The 23,053-nt window shown below is 44.4% G+C and overlaps 1 protein-coding gene across 2 annotated transcripts in view; it reads right to left on the bottom strand.

The window, feature by feature from the left end:
• ABCA5 (ATP binding cassette subfamily A member 5) overlaps positions 1-23,053 on the bottom strand; it is a 153,137-nt gene that overhangs the window by 63,434 nt on the left and 66,650 nt on the right. For both annotated transcript variants that reach the window (XM_033962419.1, XM_033962420.1), the window contains exons 16-21: positions 18,178-18,268; positions 13,189-13,328; positions 12,002-12,121; positions 10,347-10,545; positions 3,232-3,404; positions 3,006-3,133 (exon numbers count right to left, since the gene is read on the bottom strand). In XM_033962419.1, the coding sequence (XP_033818310.1) occupies positions 3,006-3,133; positions 3,232-3,404; positions 10,347-10,545; positions 12,002-12,121; positions 13,189-13,328; positions 18,178-18,268 (851 nt within the window). The remainder of the gene's footprint in view (positions 1-3,005; positions 3,134-3,231; positions 3,405-10,346; positions 10,546-12,001; positions 12,122-13,188; positions 13,329-18,177; positions 18,269-23,053) is intronic.

Here is a 23,053-nt window from a genome sequence, read left to right as displayed (position 1 = left end):
AGTAACAAGATTCCGGAACCCCAAAGAGTAGCAACATTTCCAGAATCTCAGAGTAACAAGATTCCGAAACCCCAAAGTGTAGCAACATTCCCAGAATCTCAAAGTATAACAAGATTCCGGAACCCCAAAGAGTAGCAACATTCCCAGAATCTCAAAGAGTAACAAGATTCCGGAACCCCAAAGAGTAGCAACATTCCCAGAATCTCAAAGAATAACAAGATTCCGGAACCCCAAAGAGTAGCAACATTCCCAGAATCTCAAAGAGTAACAAGATTCCAGAACCCCAAAGAGTAGCACTATTTCCAGGATCTCAAAGAGTAACAAGATTCCGGAACCCCAAAGAGTAGCAACATTCCCAGAATCTCAAAGTATAACAAGATTCCGGAACCCCAAAGAGTAGCAACATTCCCAGAATCTCAAAGAGTAGCAACATTCCCAGAATCTCAAAGAGTAACAAGATTCCGGAACCCCAAAGAGTAGCAACATTCCCAGAATCCCAAAGAGTAACAAGATTCCGGAACCCCAAAGAGTAGCAACATTCCCAGAATCTCAAAGAGTAACAAGATTCCGGAACCCCAAAGAGTAGCAACATTCCCAGAATCCCAAAGAGTAACAAGATTCCGGAACCCCAAAGAGTAGCAACCTTCCATGTCACGGATCCAGGGTAAGCAGTGGCTTTTCCCATGTTTGTCTTTCAAAAATTTTCTTAGGCTGCGTCAATTTTGGAGATGGTACAATTTCATGTCCAAAATCAACAACTAGCTTTAAAATTTGTGTAATATGTTATTTATCTACCTAGAATTTCTAGGAAATTATGCAAAGATACATACCAGATTCAAATTATGTTGAATGTTTTTTTTTTAATTCTTTATTGATTTTCTAAACTTCGATAGTGCAATACATAAAAATGTAACATATAATAATACAATAAAAGCACATTCAATACCAACCATTTTATCCCACCCACCCACCCAATATTATTCAATGAGACACAAAAACATAGATTATTGCAAAAACCTTACCCTTTTCTAATTAATATCCTCCCATTCTCCCTCCCACCCCAAGTGTAAATACTCAAAGGCCAAAATTAAGACAAAACCCCCCCCCCCCTCCTCCCCTTCCCTGGATGTGTATGAAAACAAACAAAAACTGACTCATTATCAAAGACCAAACCAATTTAAATAAATTACTTTGCCCCAAACTATCAGCATTCATTCTTTCATATCTATAGCTGGAGCACTGATTTGACCACCAAAAAGGGAAATTTAAACGATCGTAAGTCTTCCAATTTTGAGTTATCATCTGGATGGCTATCCCGGTTATGATAAGGAAAAGGTGGCATTTATGTCTTAATAATATTTGTTTTCTAAAATGCTGTTTTAATATTGTTTTAAAATTGTCTGTTTCCCCATAAGTTGTTTTTAAAATTGCTCATCGCTTAGAATGTTTTATATAGGCGATTTATCAAATAATAAACTTGAACTTGAACTTGGGGCTTAACATGTAACAATGTTCCACATATGACCGACTCATATGTCAGTGGAACTGAGGACTCCAATATGTTGTTAATCTTACCCATATTGACCTCCAAAAGTTAAGTTCAAAGGACAATAGAACAACAGATGATCCATGAATTATTAAAAATTAAAAAAAAAGTCTAGACAGCAAAATCATAAAAAAAAACATCAGGCCTAGATCCCATCCTAGCCACATTGAAAAACCTTATTGCTGCCAAATTAAAAAAAAATTCAAGCTCCCCCAGACACATCATACTCCATCTGTGGCGGTTGCCAGAGCGGGGCAGGAAAGATCCACAGCTAAACAGCACCAGAGAGAAGAACTGGCACCAGCAAACTCAAGGCCTCAGTTAAGTCATAGAAACCCAGAGCCTGAGCAGGGGCGCAGCAAGGGTAGGAGGCGCCTGGGGCAGTGGCGTCCCCCACTCAGTCCCCGCCCCCCCCCCCATACCTTCCTTTCACCCCCACACCTCTTTAAATCCTAGCCAGCATGAGCAACTTTTCCGGCCAGCTGCTTGTGCTGGCGTTACCTTTCCCTCTGACGTCACTTCCTGGCCCCCGTGACCAGAAAGTGATTTCAGAGTGGGAGCCTGGCCAGTGCGAGCAGCCGGCCGAGGCAGCTGCTCATGTTGGCATGGAGGGGGCAGAGAGGTGCCGGTGGACCCACCAAGATGGCGCTCAGGGCAGTCCACCTCACCCCCCCCCCCTGAGGACAGAGAAACACGACCAGGCCCGCCCAGCCTGTGCATTTGCCCATCTTGGTATATGTCAGCCAACTCCAGCTTTGCTTTCGCTTTCTTTCAGTAGTGGGCCCTTCATGCCTACAACGCAAAGAAAAGAACCCAACAAAACCGAGGTAAATGTTGAACGGGATCCAAGTGAAAATACTGCAGAGCCAATGTAATTGATGCCAAGGCCTTATTTCAGTCGATAAACCTTGTTTCATTAAGTGTGGTCCACCTTTGTCACAGGGAAACAAGGACCCAACACGGTCCATGTTTCGATCAACACATCTTCCTCAGGGGTCCACAACAACGTGCAAAAAGTGCAAAAAAAATCCAAAACTCAAGGTGAATCGGTGGAAACCTTAGAATGGGTCTTTATTTCCCTATGACCAGCCTAAAACCCCGCCAACGCTTATCCACTGAAATAAAGCCTTGGAATCAAGTACGTCGGTTTTGAAGTATTTTCTTTTGGATCCCTTCATGCCCATCTCAGGCTCTCAAATTACATTTCGTGCTTTTGCCTTCACTACGAAGTCACTCTATCCATCCCATCGCCATGTCCACGATAAAACACATTACTTTGTCAACTCCTAGAATTTTTAACATAGAGCGTCAAGCAATTCTTCATCTGCTGAAATTTTTGTCCCTATCTCCCTCGGAGTCTTTGCGAGGCAGAAGAAGAGGCCGTCACTACAGCTTTGAGCCAAGTACAGCTGCAATGTTAACATCTTATAACAGTACTACACATCAAAAGCCATCGTACCTTCTCTGAATGGGATATTTTTAGAGCTGCATTGTGCGGTGCGGCCGACAGATAGTCACTTCTGTTAATGAGCTCCACCTGAATCGTCTGATCGGTCAGAGATGCAATGATGTCATCAACACTCGAACCTTACGTCAGCATGAGGGAAGCAAGAGAGAGCATTTTACTTCCTTAAGCACAAGGTCGGCAGCAAGGTCGGCAGCAAGACACGAGAGACACCCTTTACCTGTATTGTTCTGGAGGAGCAGACTCGTGTGCAGGTGGTGGCTTCTTTGCCCAGGTTTTAGGAAATACAGGTCCGGGGAAAGTCTGACAGGGGCCACCGAACTTTGGAACATGTAACGATGCGTTGCAAACAAAAAAATCTGGAAGGCGAGAAAAATCAAAAGAAGAGACAACCTGGAAAAATTCCAGAAAAACAAAACAGAGAAAGCGGTTTCAGCTGAAGGCGGTGAATGAAGGTCACGCAATACATTTTTAGCGGACACAATTAGGGCTCCTTTTACAAAGGTGCGCTAGCGTTTTTAGTGCACACACCAGATTAGCGCGCGCTACCCGAAAAACTACCGCCTGCTCAAGAGGCGGTATCGGCTAGCGCGCTATTCCACGCATTAAGGCCCTAACGCACCTTTGTAAAAGGCGCCCTTAATACACATCTCACTAATTTTCAAGGGCGGCACTTCCTTCATCAATTCAAAGGAAAATGAGCAGGTTAATATATTCTGATGGCTTTGCGGTAACGAAGAGTTTGGAGGCTAAGAGCAAGAGTGACAAGCAAGAGGTCACTGTTTTTATCGCGACATTTGCACACATGGTTTTCGTGACCTATTGCTTGTTTTTTTCGATTTATATGTCATCATTCATATGCAACGTTGTATTCATCGACGTCCCAAATACAGTGACCCCTGATGCAGGTGGTTTGGCTCGCCGAAACACAGTACTGTGTTGGGTCTACTTTACTGTATATCCTGCTGGCTCCCGTGGATTGCTCACGGTCTGTTCCCACTGGTTTCCTTGTCTGCTTCGCTTCCGTGAGTGTTCGTGTCCTTTTGGATTTCTGGTGGAGTTTGGAAGCTAGCCAGAATTAGATTAATCCCCCCCCACCCACTTTTATCAAGTTGCGTTAGAGGTTTTTAGCACGGGCCAGTGGGGTAAGTGTTTTGACGCTCATAGGAACTCTTTAAGCGTCTGGGCATTTACCGCGCCTGCTTGCGCTAAAAACCTGTAGCGCCGCTTGATTAAAGGGGCTCTAAGTTAGTAAAATCTAAAGGTCACACCTGTAAAATTTTGTTGAACTTTATGTTTTCTTGCCGAAGGCTTTGAAAAGAATTATCTGAATAGTCAATTTTGTTCAGTGATTCACAGAATGAACTTTAAGATCTGGTATCACAACAGAGGCTGGGCCAGGGGTGAATAAACTTAAATTTGATAGAGGGGCCGGACCATGAGCATCTTTCTATTCCTCCATCCCTCCCATCCCTTGTGCAGCAGAACCCTTGAGCACCTGCTCCCGCCGCACAGCCAATCCCCCGCTGACCCTCCATCCTTCCCTCCCATCCGAACCCCGCCGACCGCAAGCCCTACATACCTCCCTCCAGAGCAGCGTCGGGCCGGCAGCACTCTAAACAGGCTGCTTCAAGGCCTTATCTCGTCTGGGCCTTCCGTATGCCGTGTTAATGATGACATCATCAGTGATGCGGCAGAGGGAATTCCCTGACGAGAGAAGGCCGCGAATCAGCCTATTTAGAGTGCTACTGGCCCGACGTTGCTCTGGAGGGAGGTATGTAAAGCTCACGGTCAGCGGGGTTCGGATGGTTGGCGGGCCGGATTAAAAAAACTAAACGGGCTGGATTTGGCCCACGGGCCGTAGTTTGCCCATGTCTAGGCTAGGTCCACAGCAGCACAATTCTGTCCTAAATGTGTATTGGAATTTTTGACTAAGTATGATGGATCTTTGGAAAACGCTCATATTTAGGGAAATGAAAAAGGAATGAAATATATTGGATACTAAGGGGCCAGACTGCTTAATAACTAGCCACTTTTGGCATGGGCGATTGGGGGGGGGGATAATTCAGTGGCCCTGTCCACTTAAATACTGCTGATTATCTCTAGATAGCCCCACATTCACTGCGTTTTAACTGCTGGTCTAATTGTTTCGTCTGTTACAGAATTTCTCCCAGTGCTTGCTCTGCTCTCTTGCAATTTCTGCAAACGCGGCATTTCTGGCCACCCCCTTCGCTAAATCACAGGACGTGAGCTCTCCTATCAACTTGGAGGGGCATTTTCGATAAGACGTCCAAGTCTGGATGTTTGAGAAAGACGTCCAGAAATCCAGTAGAGAAAAGTTCTTCTTCACCCAGAGAGTGGTAGAAAACTGGAACGCTCTCCCGGAGTCTGTCATAGGGGAAAACACCCTCCAGAGATTCAAGACAAAGTTAGACAAGTTCCTGCTGAACAAGGACATATGCTGGTAGGGCTAGTCTCAGTTAGGGTGCTGGTCTTTGACCAGAGGGCCGCCGCGTGAACGGACTGCTGGGCATGATGGACCACTGGTCTGACCCAGCAGCGGTAATTCTTATGTTCATTTTCAAAACAGCAAGACGTCTATTTTTTTTTTTTGACAATGACTTATTTGTCCCTTAGTATGTCTCTTTTATGGCCATTCTCGAATATAAAGACGTCCACATGAAAAACGCACTAAAGCAAGCTTTTTGGATTTTCAGGCAGCCAGCATTCTTAGCAAACTGTTCAGATAGCTGAGGGGCCCTCCAAGAGGCACTGCAGTTAGATTGTAAGCTCTTCTGAGCAGGGACTGTCTATAAATGTTAAAATGTACAGTGCTGCGTATGCCTTTCAAGTTTCAAGTTTAATAGTTTCTTTGATTTGTTCGCATAATCCAATTTCAATGCGATTTACATCAGTTAGAAATCAAATCAAATAATAACATCCACATACATGACATATACTGCTAATTGACAATAGAACATTAGGAGGGGAGGTAGCTTAATTACAATAATAAAAAAAAATAAAACCAGAAATAAAATCGGGTATAGGTTTAGGACACATGGGTTGGGAAACAAGTACCCACATATTTCTATGACCTCCTCATCCTAACCTAAAGTATAGTAAGACTGGTCTATTAAAAAGCGTCTTTAAATAGCCAGCTCTTTAGGAGACTTTTAAATTTGTTTAATAGTTTTTCTTCTCTTAGGTTAAGTGGGAGTAAGTTCCAGATTTGGGGAGCTGAAACAGAAAAAATCATGTCTCTCCTAGAGTATATAATTTTTAAAGAAGGGACTTTTAGTAGGACTTTGTCTTCTAATCTTAAGGATTTTAAGGGGGTGTATGGTATTAAATATCTTTCTAAGAATGCCGGGGCTTTATTTGTGAGTATTTTATGAGTAAGTAGTGCTATTTTATAAGTGATTCTATGGTTTCAGCGCTATAGAAGTGATTAGTAGTAGTAATATCACATAAAAAGTCCACTATAACCTTCTTATATTGTAAGGTGAGTCCTCCAAAACCCACCCAAAACCTACTGTATCCACCTGTACACCACCACAATAGCCCTTATGCCTGCAGGTGTCATCTGGTTCAGTAGGTTTTGAAGGGCTCGCCATACAACATAAGTTATACTGACATCTGGCCTGGGACTTTTAATGTGACATTCACTGCCGTAACCCTTCGAATGCTCCTCTGTTCTGCTGTGCAGACGTATATGAGCCATGTGAATCTGTAAGAAGGGCTGGAAAGTACTGGGGCTTTTTTTTAAACATATTTGGGTGGTGGGAGGAGGTCGGTGATCACTGGGGGAGTTAAGAGGGGGGGTCATGCCTTAATTCCTCCAGTGGTTTTCTGGTCAGTTTGGGCACTTTTTTGATCCTTATTCATTTTAAAAATAGGTCTAGTCCCAAACGTCCAAATCAGGGGTGTCCAACCTTTTGGCTTTGCTGGGCCGCATTGGCCAAAAAAAAATGTTCCTGGGGCCACACAAACACGCAAACGCTGCAGCAAGACAGAGGAAGGAGCCGGCAAGACGGTAAATACCCGGGGGCAGCAGAGGAAAACACTGCATCGCCCTTGACCGAGGCCGCACAAAATAGTTCACTGGGCCGCAGGTTGGACACCCCTGGTCTAAATGGTGCCCCATTTTGTTAAAAGTTTGATTATTCCCAAGGAATGTCCATGTCCTAATCCTGCCCAAAACACGCCTCTAACCCCCCTCTCTTTAAAATTTAGGTGCACTGGAGAGAAAGTGACCAGAAAGACATCTAGAAAGCCTGTTTTGAGAATGCCCACCTGGACATTTTGACTAGTTAGACTGCTGGTTTAAGCTGTCTTTTGGACGTCTATCTTTTTTGAAAATGAGTCCCATACAGTAAGAAGGAATGGCTAAACATGGGTACGCCAATGCTGAACTTACGCTAGCATCCTATAACAGAATCTTGGTGCCAAGATATTGTAAGAGAACTGGTGTTGGCTACGGGCTAAGGCGGGAGACAGGGAGGAGTCAATTGAAGATGGCGGACTGAAGTCGTTTGGCTGAACGCTCCTAGTAATGGTGAAGCGCAAGTCCAAAACTTGGGTTTTTCCTATTGAACCCGAGTCACAGCAGTTACCTGGCCCTATGGACGCGTTCGTCGAACGCCGGGCCCAACGAGATCCGGCGAGAGAGTCCTCGGCGCAAGGTGGGGGGCGTTTCGGAGAGCCCTTCCACCTCTTTTGAGGCGGTCAGCTTCTCTCCGGAGGAACGAGACACGCCGGCGCAGCCACTCCCTCAACTGTGTTTGCAGGGTGAGGAGAGTGAAGAGAGCGTGGCGGTAACTTCCGTGAGCTGTGAGGAGGAGGAAAATGAAGAACTGGCAGCCCGGAGAAGGTCTACAGCATTTCCAACGCAGGAGGTCTTGGGGAAAATGGAGGAACGGCAAGAATCACCATTACCTTTAAATTCTCAAACAGGTACTGAGCAGCTTAAAGATTTGGATATTAAATGTTTCCTAGCTCCTCTAGAAAAGCCTTCAGTGGTGGATTTAAACTCAATTTGGGAAGTCAATTGCAAACTCTGTCTACTCATTCTGCAGGGATACTTTCTGAGACTTTAAAATTGCAAAAAAAAGTGGGCAAATTGGAAGAAAAATCATTAGAACATGAAAGAAAATTGGAAGTTATGGTGAACATTGAGAAAAAAATCACTTGAGCAGGAAAAAAAAGTTGGAAATATTGGGAGCACAAAATCAGCTCCTTATGAGGGATAATGATAATATCAATTTCCAAAACTGGACTTAGGGATATTTGGAGCATTGAGATTGGACAGACAATTTCTGCAACTCAATGGCCAAGATTCTGGTCCTGGAGATTAAGATTAACAAAGTCAGCATCTATGAGTCAAACATGGATATTTTTATTACATAGAGTGTTATGGACCCCGACGCGCTTGCAAAAAATAGATAATACTAGATCTAATAGATGCTGGCATTGTAAAATAGAAGTAGGGACATTAGATCATTTAATTTTTTTCTGTCCTTGCATAAAAGCCTTTTGGAATTTAATTTGGCCCCAAATTAACATATTACTAGAAAATCAAATTGGTCTCTCATATGATACCATATTATTTGGTACTGCAATGAGAACACAAAGTCCAATATCAGCAAATAATAACAAATTGCTTTTAATATTGACAGGAGTTGCCATGCAGCAAATCACACAAAATTGGAAAGATTATACCAAGCTAAATTATACATTCTGGTGGAACTCGGTGTGTCACATTTACAAAATGGAGAAAATATTGGCATTACAACAAGGAAATATAAAAAATTTTAAGAAAATATGGGATCCATTGACTAAATATTCTAAAGATCAGATATCTTAACACATTGATAATAATAATATAGGGTTAGGGTGGGAAACATAGAAATTAATATGAGAAAAAATGAAAAAACAAATAACAGGGGAAAGGGATTCAATATATATGATATGATATTGTACATACAACTATAATTATTATAAATTATATATTATGCTTTTCATTTATTGTAAGAATGAAAATTTAATAAATAAAAATTATAAAAAAAAAAAAAGATAATATCAATTTCAAGATGGAGGTTCTTGAAAATGTAGTACGGAGACAAAATTTGAGACGGATTAATTTTCCAAAGTTAATATCCACTACAGCTCTTGATATGTTTAAACGGTACCTTTCGGAGATTCTAAAAGTCCCACAGAGTTCCTTTCCACCAATTTCAAAAATATATTATATTCCCTTGGGAAAGAAGAAGACTCCGGAGGACAAGCAAGAACCAGTAATAGATGTATTGGACTTAACAAACCTATTAGAGAAGTCAGAATCAGAGGAATTAATGGTTGCCACACTTTTTGTACAATTAGCATTAGATTCAGATAGAGAATGGCTTTTGAAGTTGTTTTTTTAAATATATAGATGTTTTGTTTTTGAATCAAAAAATAAGAATGTATCCAGATGTTTCTAGGATAACTCAAAAAAAAAAAGGAAACAGTTTTTGCTCTTGAGACCACAGGTGTTAAAAATTGGAGCTACATTTATTTTGAGATACCCCTGTAAATGTTTAGTTAATTATAGGGGAGCTAAATGTATCTTTTTTGAATCTGCACAGTTATCGAGGTTTATATTAGATAAGGAGGTGATGTTTGCAAGAAAATGTTTCAAGTTAGTTAATTGGGTCCACTTCAGTCAGCCTAAATTTCTTATAATTTGCTGGATTAATTAATTAGTCTCCGATTTGTGATACTTCTCCCTCATTATTTGTGGACTAATTAACAGTAGAAAGAATGTTAAAATTTTCCTTATATTCTTTTATGTTATGTACTGTAAGGTGGATACTGTTTTATTCATTATGATTGTGTTATCATATAATCTAAACTCCATAAAGATAAAGTATAAAAAAAAAAAAAGAGAACCGGTGTTAAGTGCATGACATTAAGGGGTGCCTAGACTGAGGTGCCAGTTTATAGAACTGTCCCCTTAATCCTCATGGTTTGCCAACAGTGCAAATGCAGATGATGAATCTGGCCTACTTACATAGGGATACTAGATGTCCGGCGGGAAACCCGGCCACGTCCTCTTTTTAGAGGATTGTCCAGGTGCCCGGGCAGACTTTTCCGGGTTTTGGAAAGCCCCGACGAGCTCCGGCCGCATCTGGAGGGCCTCTGAGCATTAGTGGATGGCATCACACGCATCCACAAGCTTCAGGCCCTCCAGACGTGGCTGGAGCTCATCGGGGAAGAAGAGAGGAGGCTTTATGGGGGGCGGGGCTGGGGCAGAACTGGGCGGAGCCACTCGTCTGGGGTTGGTAACCCTATACTTACACAGTCTTCATGGATTTGCTTTCACGTTTTATGTTAAGGGCATGAAATCGCGCCACAGCACAGAACTGCTGCTTCCACAGTGTTACGCTGCTAGCCGCAGACAACCTGAGCTCAGGGAACACGAGTACACTTTGTTCTATTTCATCCAATGACTTCAAGTTCCTTTCTTCTGTCTGCTGCTGGGCCAACGCACAGTAATCTGAAGGCAAAACAATAAAACAGAATGGCCTGCTATTTAAAACTGGGCCCGTGAGGAGGAAATTAGATACCAACTGAAATAGAAAGCTTAGTTTCAGCTGGAGCTGAAGACGAAACTGAATGGGTTGTGCTCCTCCCCTCTGGCATAAGACACACCCCCTTCCCCCACAGATGACAAGTCCCTCTGGGCTGCTGCCCTACCCCCAACAGAAACCTGGCCTCCTAGACCACCAGTAGGCCCCCCTGGCCTACCTTAAGAAATTCTGGTGGTCTAGTGGCTTCTTCAGGGGCAGGAACAAACCCTCTCCTTTCTACCCAGTGCCACTGATTAGTCAAAATGGCTGCCGAGACTGCCACAGGAGTAGGGTTACCAGATTTCACGAAATAAAAACCTGGACATGTGGCCACACCCCCAGTAACACTCTATTCCACCCCAGTCCCCCCCCAACCTCCTCTTAAGCGCATGGCTGTGTCTAGGAGGGCCTCTGAGCATGCGTGTGACATAATTGCGTCTCATCCATGCGTGCTCAGAGGCCCTCCCAGACACAACCCGAGCTGAAAACCCAGACAAACTCCTTACAGGTTAGAGAGACATCCGGACACTTGAACGGTCCTCTAAATAGAGGACATGTCCGGGTAAATCCAACACATTTGGTAACCCAACACAGGAGGTCCCAGTAGCCATTTTGAGTTTGGAACCAGCATTAGCAGACTGGAGATTGTAACTGGCATAAGCAAAATGGCTGCCCGGACCTCACGGCAGTTTCGGAAGACTGCCGTGGGAACTCTTGGCAGCCATTTCAACTAAGCAGCCGCAACAGGCAATATTGAGTGGGCTTCGCTCCCGCTTTCAAAAAGGCCACTAGACCACCATGGCTTCTTAACGAAGGCCCAGGAAGGGCCCTAAGGGTGGTCAAGCAGCAGAGAGTGATCGCAAGTGGGGTGGGTGGAGTTTTGGTTTCAGTCAAAAAGGATCTGGAATTTACGTTCCAAACCTGAACCCAGATTTTGGGCTGGCTTCATTGCCAAATCTGAAATTCAGTTGGCCTCTAGAACAGTGTTTTTCAACCTTTTTACACCTATGGACCGGCAGAAATAAAAGAATTATTCTGTGGACCGGCGGTTGAAGAACACTGGGCTAAGTCGTGGGCCAGACCCCGCCCATCTCTACCCAATCTCCACCCCAGACCCCGCCCCCATAATAGTACTAATTGCACCTTGCACATCCCGTGCCTCATCTGGAAGCCTTCCCTCTGACGGTGCAACGTCAGAGAGAAGGCTTCCGGTTCAGGCGCAGGATACCCGTAGGAGCCACTGCCTGTGGTTTTGTGCATGAATCAGTGAGGAAGAGGAAGCTGGCTCGAAGATAACACCGCATCGATCGCACCGTGGACCGGCGGTTGAAGAACACTGCTCTAGAAGACACAGGGAGGGTGGGCAGTACACAGGTTTCTTACCTATTTGCCCAATTTCTGCCTCGGCTTCTAGCTTCAGAAATGCATCCTCCAAAGTTGTCATCGAAACACCATAAGTGATAACACCGATGTCCAAGTGACTGTCCAGGTCAGAAAATAATCCTAGTAAGAGAAATGTTCAATCATATTTACCAAATATATTCTCTACAAGTCTGGAGTCAAATTGTGGGTTAGAGTGAGGGGAAATTACTCATTCCCTGACAAATAAAGGAGACGTAACTTAATGGTTAGTGTAGGGTTACCAGATTTTATGTCAGTAAAATCCGGACTCCTAGACCCGCCCACCAGGCCCGCTCAGGTCCACCCATCCTCGCCAGGGCTCCACCCCCAGCTCTGCCCCCGCTGCCTGTTTGTCAAGCAGGAAAGCATCCGCGGATGCAATGCAATGGTGTAACGCACATTCACGCATGCCCCCTCCTGACGCGATTTCTTTTCAAAACCTGACAAAGCGCTGAGGTTTGAAAAGACGTCCAGACCCCCGGATATGTCCTCAAAAGGAGGACATGCCTGGGGAAATCTGGACGTCTAATTTAAGTTAAAAACACTGTTTAATAATAAGAAAAAAAAAAGCGCATTTAAAAGAAAAATATAGGTGCCTATCGGTGATTAAAAAAAACAGCACTGGAATCGCATCTACGGAGGCGCTTTACGATATTTAATGGCACTGTAAGTGTGGCTAACGCCAAAAGTGGCGGCAGGCGTCATAAAGCGCCCCTGTAGGTGTGATTCACATAAAATTAACCCGTTCTGATCTCGCTGGGGAGAATTGGATTTAAAAAAAAAAAAAAAAAAGCGAATTAATTAATTAAATCAATCAATCAAAGGTAGATGCTGGCAATGTAGGTCTTGAAAACCCTGGCTTACATTTCCAGCCTATCTTTCCTGAAGGCACGATTTTATAAATGGTGCCGTCGCGTGATTGACATGCGATCGGCAGCCGTTTTTAGGGGGGGCCATTGCCGATGGCGCGTTTATGGAATCCGGGCCCCAGTGGCTTTGCAGGCTGAATATCACCTGAAACAGTTTGAAAAAAATAAAAATAAAAAAAATCCCCACAAGCAATAGACTACCTTACATGTCAACGCCCCCAAATAAACCTCATGATCTTTTAGGACAGAAATAATAAATTATCCTGTTCTGAAGCTACTGTAAAATACACCCAGTAATACCTGGAAACTTGGCTGTATCCTTTAGTGGCAGGGTGTAAACAAGCTGCTGCTCGTGCTCGTGTAATAAAGCGGCCCCGGGTATGTGTTGCGTGATAAGTGACGTCACCGTCTCTCTGGAGCAAGACTTGTCAATGTGAATGCTGTGCAGAAAGACACGATTTGGAAGCTGTTACGAATTCTTATTCATTACTGATTTTAAAGGTGATAAACAGAAACAAAACAAAGAAAAGAAAATGAGATGATACTTTTTTATTGGACTGTTTCAGAATTTAAACTGGATTTCAGTGACTCGGTTCATAGACAAAACCGCGGAAGACAAAGGCGCGCGCCGACAACTGAGCGCAAGAAGGAAGCGCGCGCCGAAGAAAAAGAGTGTTTTTAGGGGCTCCGACGGGGGGTTTTGTTGCGGAACCCCCCCACTTTACTTAATACAGATCACAGCGGCGATGTGGGGGGTTTGGCTGGTTGTAACCGCCCTCATTATACTGGAAACTTAACTGTTTCCCTGTTTATTAGGGAAAAAGTGAAGTTTTCAGTAAAATGTGGGTGGTTACAACCCCCAAAATCCCCACAACGCCCCCAGAACACGGCGCAATCTGCCTAAAGTAAAGACACCCCCCGTCGGAGCCCTTTAAAACAGTCATTTTCTTCGGTACGCGCCTCCGCGTTGCGCTCAGTTGTCTGCGCGCGCCTTTGTCCCGGCGCGCTTTTGACCTGACACCCAGTGACTCCTGTGGCTAAAAAGAAGTGTTAAGTACTGGGAAATAGAGAATTTTAATCTCTTCACTATGTAAGATTCAACTTAGATTGACTATTATTATCGGTGTTTGCTAATTTTATGTATGTAATTTATTTATTTCAATATCATTCTCCCAGGGGAGCTCAGAACGGTTTACATGAATTTATTCAGGTACTCAAGCATAATTCCCAGTCTGTCCCGGTGGGCTCACGGTCTATCTAATATACCTAGGGCAATGAGGGAGCAGACGACACGCCCAGGGTTACAAGGAGCATCGTGGGCCTGCACGCATAACCTCAGGGTGCCTAGGCTACAGCTCCAATCACGGTGCGGCATTCTCAGACATACTGTAGTATGGTAAAAGAAGTGTCATCCACTCTATTTCAAGATTCTAACCCGCTGGAGTTACCGTACGCAGTATAAAAATCCACTGTTGTTCTCTATAATTTAGAATTTTCTCAAAATTTCTTCCCTCCCACCCTTCTATAACCTGATCTATAACCCTCCATTTCATCTCTTCTATCCAATGTTTGTACTCTTGACAATGTTGAACCAGTAGGGCTTGCAATATCTCCGTGTTGATTCTGCATTTAGGTTAATTAAGATGAACATGAACAATCAGCAGTAGAAGGAATGATGGGGTGGGGGGGGGGGTGGAATTGAGGCTGCGAGATATGCACGTAAAGTTTTAGGACTGTCAATTAATGTCAATAATGGGTGTTAGCACCCAATTGAGAATTGAGGAATTATATGAGGGCCAGAGCAGCATCAGAGTATTTAGCACTCCAGTAAAAGAAGGCCTTAGTTAGAAATACATGGCCTTAGCCTAAGATGACACTGACTTTAGCCTGCATTCAGGGAGGCTAGGGTTTTGCTTCCTTTCATTTTTTACAGATAAGATAGTAGCAAACATTCAGATCTTCAGAGAAGCTGCTGGTTCCAGAGGTGACAGGACAACTCAGTGGTATCCAAAGCAAGAAAGCGGTGATACTGGCGAAAACAGGGTTTTTCTGAATACTTTATTTTTGTGTGCACACAAATTTTGAGACTGAGAAACACTGGTTTTAAAAGAATCACCTAGTCAAATACTTACCTGTGGTTCTAGAAAAATCCAGGAACAAAGTTGGTATTAAGTTGAAAGGTATGACATGTTTGTTTGAGGTTTGAATACGATCACTAACTAAAATGGTGTAACCAATGTAAATCTGATCACATGCGAATGGTAAATTAGCTTTGCTATTCATTTATATTTAAATTTAATTTACCTGGTTTAAACAACATCTGATAATTGTTGGACATACCTATTTAGTTTTCTTTCACCCTCAATCGTTATTGGTTTTTTTTAGTTGCAATAAATACAAATATTTAAATGTTTAACTTCTGTGCTGGTGTGAATTGAAGGGGAAACCTATTGAAACATCTAACCATAATTACACTTCTCCCTCCATATTCGCTGTGATAGGGGATTAACAGAATCGCAAATACAGAAAAAACGCGAATAACTTTTTCATATGTTATTTGCTGTTTTCTATTAAAAAACATCGTGAATATGGTGAAACTGCGAACAACATGGTGGGAGACCTGGCCTGTTCCTGAAGGAGAGGCAAAACACGGTGAAGAAAGTGCGGTGAATCGGCAGTTTTCTCTGTAAATGCTTGGAATCAGCAATTTCTCTATGCAAGCTGATGTAATTTGGGGGGAGGAGCCAGCAAGCTAAAAACTGTGAACAATCGAAACCGCAATTGCTGAAACCGTGAATACGGAGGGAGAAGTGTATATTTAATTGTAATGTAAATGCATCACATTACCACTAGGAGGCGCTACACCCTCAATAATATACAGTACACAACTGAAGATGATCATGTATAGGATCCCCATATCAATGATTTTAGATTCCCTAAACCAGGGGGTTCCCAAATCTGTCCTGTGGACTACTAACGTCAGATGTTTATCATGTATATTCATCTGACCAGCTGATGGTCCCCCAGGACAATGTAAAACACAATAAAACTCAGTGGCACAGTAAGGGTGTGAGCGCGCACCCTTCCCCGTACCTTTTTTAACTTCTCTAGGCGAGCGGAATGCCCACGTCGGTGCCAGCTCATCCTTGACATCATTTCTTAGACGCGGGTCCCCGGCAGTGACATCAGAGAGAGTGCCGATGCCGACTCAGGCAGCAACCTCGTGCCGGAGAAGTCAAAAAGGTACGGGGGAAGGCAAGGAGCGGAGTGGAGGAGGGGTGTCACCCCTCCCGCTTCCCCTCACTACGCCACTGATAAAACTATTCCTACGCACGTCAGCTTCTTCCAAGAGAGAACAAATGCAAAATGGTTATATTTTAGACAGAATCTGTGAAAAGCAGGAATGGGCAATCATTTGCCGATGATTGTGTCATTTGCACTACTGATGATTGTGTCATTTGCCGATGATTGTGTCATTTGCACTACTGATGATTGTGTCATATGCCGATGATTGTGTCATTTGCACTACTGATGATTGTGTCATTTGCCAGTGATTGTGTCATTTGCACTACTGATGATTGTGTCATTTGCCGATGATTGTGTCATTTGCACTACTGATGATTGTGTCATTTGCCGATGATTGTGTCATTTGCACTACTGATGATTGTGTCATTTGCCGATGATTGTGTCATTTGCACTACTGATGATTGTGTCATTTGCCGATGATTGTGTCATTTGCACTACTGATGATTGTGTCATTTGCCGATGATTGTGTCATTTGCCGATGATTGTGTCATTTGCACTACTGATGATTGTGTCATTTGCACTACTGATGATTGTGTCATTTGCCAATGATTGTGTCATATGCCGATGATTGTGTCATTTGCACTACTGATGATTGTGTCATTTGCCGATGATTGTGTCATTTGCACTACTGATGATTGTGTCATTTGCTGATGATTGTGTCATTTGCACTACTGATGATTGTGTCATTTGCTGATGATTGTGTCATTTGCACTACTGATGATTGTGTCATTTGCCGATGATTGTGTCATTTGCCGATGATTGTGTCATTTGCACTACTGATGATTGTGTCATTTGCCAATGATTGTGTCATATGCCGATGATTGTGTCATTTGCACTACTGATGATTGTGTCATTTGCCGATGATTGTGTCATTTGCACTACTGATGATTGTGTCATTTGCTGATGATTGTGTCATTTGCACTACTGATGATTGTGTCATTTGCTGATGATTGTGTCATTTGCACTACTGATGATTGTGTCATTTGCACTACTGATGATTGTGTCATTTGCACTACTGATGATTGTGTCATTTGCACTACTGATGATTGTGTCATTTGCTGATGATTGTGTCATTTGCACTACTGATGATTGTGTCATATGCCGATGATTGTGTCATTTGCACTACTAATGATTGTGTCATTTGCCGGTGATTGTGCCATTTGCACTACTGATGATTGTGTCATTTGCACTACTGATGATTGTGTCATTTGCTGATGATTGTGTCATTTGCACTACTGATGATTGTGTCATTTGCTGATGATTGTGTCATTTGCCGATGATTGTGTCATTTGCACTACTGATGATTGTGTCATTTGCCAATGATTGTGTCATTTGCCGATGATTGTGTCATTTGCACTACTGATGATTGTGTCATTTGCTGATGATTGTGTCATTTGCTGATGATTGTGTCATTTGCACTACTGATGATTGTGTCATTTGCCGATGATTGTGTCATTTGCCGATGATTGTGTCATTTGCACTACTGATGATTGTGTCATTTGCACTACTGATGATTGTGTCATTTGCCGATGATTGTGTCATTTGCACTACTGGCAGAGTGGCCCTTTATTTATTCAATTTTCTATGCCGTTCTCCCAGGGGAGCTCGGAACGGTTTACATGATTTATTCAGGTACTCCCAGCATTTTTCCCTGTCTGTCCCGGTGGGCTCACAAATTCAATCTATCTAATGCACCTGGGGCAATGGGGGGATTAAGTGACTTGCCCAGGTTAACAAGGAGAAGCATGGGTTTGAACCCATAACCTCAGGGTGCTGAGGCTGTATCTTTTAACCACTGCTCCACACTCTCCCTTGTTCTAGAATAAAACCAACCCAACAAACAACCTCCCCCCCCCAGAAGAAAATGACATGAAAATCACTTGGCTGACCATCCCTACTGGAACGTCACTTCAGACCTGAAAGACAGAGAGGGGAAATTAAGGAGCGTATCGGTTGCACAGCTGCTAATGAGAAAAACAATACCTAAGGCAGTAACCCACTCCCCATTTGCTTTTGAGAAAGAGAGATGAGCCAATGCATTTCACCATTCCTTGTGAAATCACAACCTTCCGATCTGGAAAAGAAAAAGCACAAAGGCATCTCATTCAAACTTATTGGAGAACCAGTATAGCTTCACTTTACCAGTAAGAGAGCACTCGGGATTCACAATGTGCGTTTTGATAAACTGAACTGACAGCCTCTTGGGATCCTTAGATGCAAGAGTTAGACATGTAACTACCACTGACATAAGTACATAAACATCACTAGACTACAAAGCTCAGCATCTTTTTCTAACAGTGGCCAATCCAAGTACCCGAAAGATCCCAATTTTATGCTGCTTATCCCTGAAATAAGTAGTGGATTTCCCAAGTTCATCTTAATAATGGTTTATTGATGTTTCTTTTAGAAACTTATCCAAATGGGGGGGGGGGGGTTTAAACCCTGCTATGCTAACTGCTTTTACCATATTCTCTGGCAACAAATTCCAGCGTATAATTACATGTTGAGTGAAGAAATATTTTCTCTAATTTGTTTTAAATTTACTACTATAGGTATTTCATCGGGAATTGTTACTAGGTTGTTTATCTATATGTAAATACAGTGGTACCTTGGATTACGAGCATAATCCGTTCCAGGAGCAGGCTCGTAATCCAAAATGCTCGTATATCAAAGCAAGTTTCCCCATAGGAAGTAAGGGAAACTTGCTTTGATATGTTTCCACCCCCCACCTTCCCCCCCCCCCAAGGCCAGCAGCGCTGCTCCCCCCCCTCACAAGAACCGGCATTGCTCCCCCCGAAGGCCCCCCACGCGATCCGGCACCCTCCCCCCCCCCCGCGATCCGGCACCCCCCGCCGCCATCGGGCACCCCCCCCGCTGCGACCTGAGGTCCCCCCAACCCACCCAAACCCTCTTCTTACTTTTCTGTAGCCTCCGCAGCGGCACCAGCACGTCCTGTGCATGGTGCCGGTGCCTGAAGATCTGCTTCCTGTGCTGGGCCTTGAGAGTTCACGTTCGACGTGAGAGTTCACGTTCGACGTGAACTCTCAGGCCTTGCACAGGAAACAGATCTTCAGGCACCAGCACCACGCACAGGACATGCTGGTGCCGGTGCCGCTGCGGAGGCTACAGAAAAGTAAGAAGAGGGTTCGGGTGGGTTGGGGGGACCGCAGGTCACGGCGGGGGGGGGGGTGCCCGATGGCAGCGGGGGGGGGGCCCGATTGCGGCGGGGGAGGGTGCCGGTTCGCAGGGGGGGGTGCTCGCAAATCGAAGCGCGCTCGGTTTCCAAGGCGCCGATTTTGCCAATGTTTTGCTCGTCTTGCAAAACACTCGCAAACTGGTGCACTCGTAAACCGAGGTACCACTGTAATTCAAAAATTTGACCCTTAGCTTTACAGGAACTTTGGGTCCTCTCTGCACACTGTGAAATACTTGTCATGCCAAATGTTGTCTTGGTGCCTTGATTTCAGTTTATTAATAAACATGATTTCAACTAAATTTTAGTACTTAGTAGCTTCACTATTTTTGGAGCACAGATGTCTTAAAATTCTGCACAAATTCTAGAACTTGGAACCTCAAGCATGCAATTGTGATACAGTGCGCGGACTACAATCAATTAACTTTTGGCTGAGGAGATGGTGCGAGGAGGAGGGCTTCCACTTTGTTAGGAACTGGACTACTTTCTTTGGGAAGAACAAGCTCTACAGAAGAGATGGACTGCACCTTAGCACAGCTGGGACGAGGATGCTGGCACGCAACGTCCAGAACGTCATAGACTTGGCTTTAAACTGAGAAGAAGGGGAAAGCCGATAGTCGACCTGACCTCGACACATCGGACATCAGTACCTGACAAAGATACTGAACTGGGACATTGTAAAAGAGGACTCGGGTCTAAGGGTGTATGGGTTGAAAAAGGACCTAAAGACGCATTGCAGGGATTGAGGGCACAAATGGACCAGGTAAGCGGCACCAACACAGAACAACAGGAAACAGAGGGGCAAAGTCATTGTGAAAAAGAGCCCAGGACTGAGTGGGAATTAGGAGAGCAGGAGGCGCAGGGGAAACAGGCAGAGGACGTCACACACACACAACAGGAGGAGGACGAAGCTCAGGGGCTGGCAAACCATGAGGGAAACTGCAGGAATATCAAAGCACAAGGGAAACAAAGAGAGAGGACAAAAAACTGGGTCTTAAACTGCCTGTACACAAATGCTAGGAGCCTGAGGGCCAAAATGGGAGAACTGGAAATCACAGCCAGCAATAAGGACCTGGACATAATTGGAGTCACAGAAACGTGGTGGACCGAGGACAATCAATGGGATGTGGCCATACCAGGGTACAAACTATACAGGAGAGACAGGACACATAAAAAGGGTGGAGGAATAGAGCTGTACATAAAAGACTCCATACCATCAGCCAGGACGGAAACAACAGTACGGGCGGATGGCCTGGAATCACTATGGGTTAAGCTACAGGGAGGAGCAGGAGCAGACATTAAACTGGGTCTGTACTACCGCCCACCTGGACAACCGGAAGAAATCGACCAGGAGATGGAGGCTGAACTGAAGCAGGTATGCAGAAGCGAAAATGTGGTGGTGATGGGGGACTTCAACCATCCCGGGATAGACTGGAGTATTGGGCACTCAAACTGCGCAAGAGAGACCAAATTCCTAGAGGTCACGAGGGACTGTTTCATGGAGCAATTGGTCATGGAACCAACACGAGGTGACGCCACTCTTGACCTAATCTTCAACGGACTAGGGGGGCCAGCAAAGGAGGTGGCGGTATTACCCCCACTAGGTAACAGCGATCACAACATGATCCAGTGCAGGCTTGAAATTGGATCATCAAAGGGGAAAAGAACCACAACGACGGCACTCAACTTCAAAAAAGGAAATTATGATGCCATGAGGAAAATGGTGGGAAAGAAACTCAAAGGCAACATAGGGAAGATGGTATCCGTAGAAAAAGCTTGGACCTTACTCAAGGAATCTGTGCACGAAGCGCAAAACCTGTGCATCCCCAAGTTCAGGAAAGGGTGCAAAAAAAATAGAACAAAAAACCCAGTGTGGATAACAAGTGCAGTGAAGAAGGCGATAAGCGACAAGAAAGCATCGTTCAGAAAATGGAAAAAAGACCAAACAGAGGAGAACCAAAAAGGGCACAAAGAACACCAGAAAGAGTGTCACCGAGTGGTTAGAAAAGCAAAAAGAGAATACGAAGAGAGACTGGCAAAGGAAGCAACAAACTTCAAGTCGTTCTTCAGATACGTCAAGGGGAAGCAACCGGCGAGAGAAGAAGTGGGACCATTGGACGATGGAGACCGAAAGGGAGTTGTAAAAGAAGAGAAAGAGATAGCTGACAGGTTAAATGAGTTCTTCACGTCAGTCTTCACGATGGAGAATATAACCAACATTCCGGAACCCGAGGAGATCGTAATAGGAGACCAAGACGATAAGCTGGTCGATTTAGAGGTAAGCCAAGAGGATGTACTCAAGCAGATTGACAGACTAAAGAGCGACAAATCACCGGGTCCGGATGGCATTCACCCAAGGGTACTCAAGGAACTAAAAGACGTAATAGCGGAGCCACTTCGACAGATATGCAACCTATCCTTAAAAACCGGAGAGATCCCGGAGGATTGGAAAATAGCAAATGTCACGCCCATCTTCAAGAAGGGCGCAAGGGGGGACCCGGGAAACTACAGGCCGGTGAGCCTGACCTCAGTCCCGGGAAAGATGATGGAGGCACTGATTAAAGACAGCATCTGTGAGCACATCGAAAAAAATGGGCAGCTAAAACCGAGTCAACATGGCTTCTGTAAGGGTAGGTCATGCCTCACAAACTTATTGTACTTCTTTGAGGGAGTGAACAGCCAGGTGGATAAAGGGGAATCTATAGACATCATTTACCTTGACTTCCAAAAAGCCTTCGACAAGGTGCCACACGAGAGACTGCTTAAAAAGATATGGAACCACGGGGTACAAGGGGAGGTCCACCGATAGATCAAAAACTGGCTGGCAAACAGGAAGCAGAGGGTTGGCGTAAAGGGCCACTACTCAGACTGGAAAGGGGTCACGAGCGGAGTTCCGCAGGGGTCGGTGCTGGGACCGCTCTTGTTCAATATCTACATAAATGACCTAGAGGCGGGAACTAAGTGTGAAGTCATTAAATTTGCAGATGACACCAAACTATACAGCAGGGCTCAAACCAAGGAAGACTGCGAGGATCTCCAAAAGGATCTAACGCAGCTGGAAAAGTGGGCCGAAAAATGGCAGATGAGCTTCAACGTGGGGAAATGCAAGGTCATGCACGTGGGGAAAAAGAACCCGATGTTCACATACAAAATGGGGGGAATACCACTAGGGGTTAGTAACCTGGAGAGAGACCTGGGAGTGATGGTAGACGCAACACTGAAGGCATCGGTGCAATGCGCCACAGCCTCTAGGAAAGCAAACAGAATGCTGGGTATCATTAAGAAGGGTATCACGACCAGGACGAAGGAAGTTATCATGCCGCTGTATCGTGCAATGGTACGGCCACATCTGGAGTATTGTGTCCAGTACTGGTCACCGTACCTCAAGAAAGACATGACGGTACTTGAGGGAGTACAAAGAAGAGCAACCAAACTGATAAAGGGAATGGAAAATCTCCCATATACCGACAGATTGAAGCAGTTGGGACTTTTCTCCCTGGAAAAGCGAAGACTTAGAGGAGACATGATAGAAACCTTCAAGATCCTGAAGGGCATAGAAAAAGTAGACAGGGACAGATTTTTCAAATTAAGGGGCACCACAAGCACAAGGGGGCATTGGGGGAAATTGAAAGGGGACAGGTTTAGAACAAACGCTAGGAAGTACTT

Source organism: Geotrypetes seraphini, chromosome 10 (assembly GCF_902459505.1).
Source record: "Geotrypetes seraphini chromosome 10, aGeoSer1.1, whole genome shotgun sequence".
NCBI classification, from domain to species: Eukaryota; Metazoa; Chordata; class Amphibia; order Gymnophiona; family Dermophiidae; genus Geotrypetes; species Geotrypetes seraphini.
Note: the sequence above shows the minus strand (reverse complement) of the source record. Positions and strands in the feature narration are given on the sequence as shown.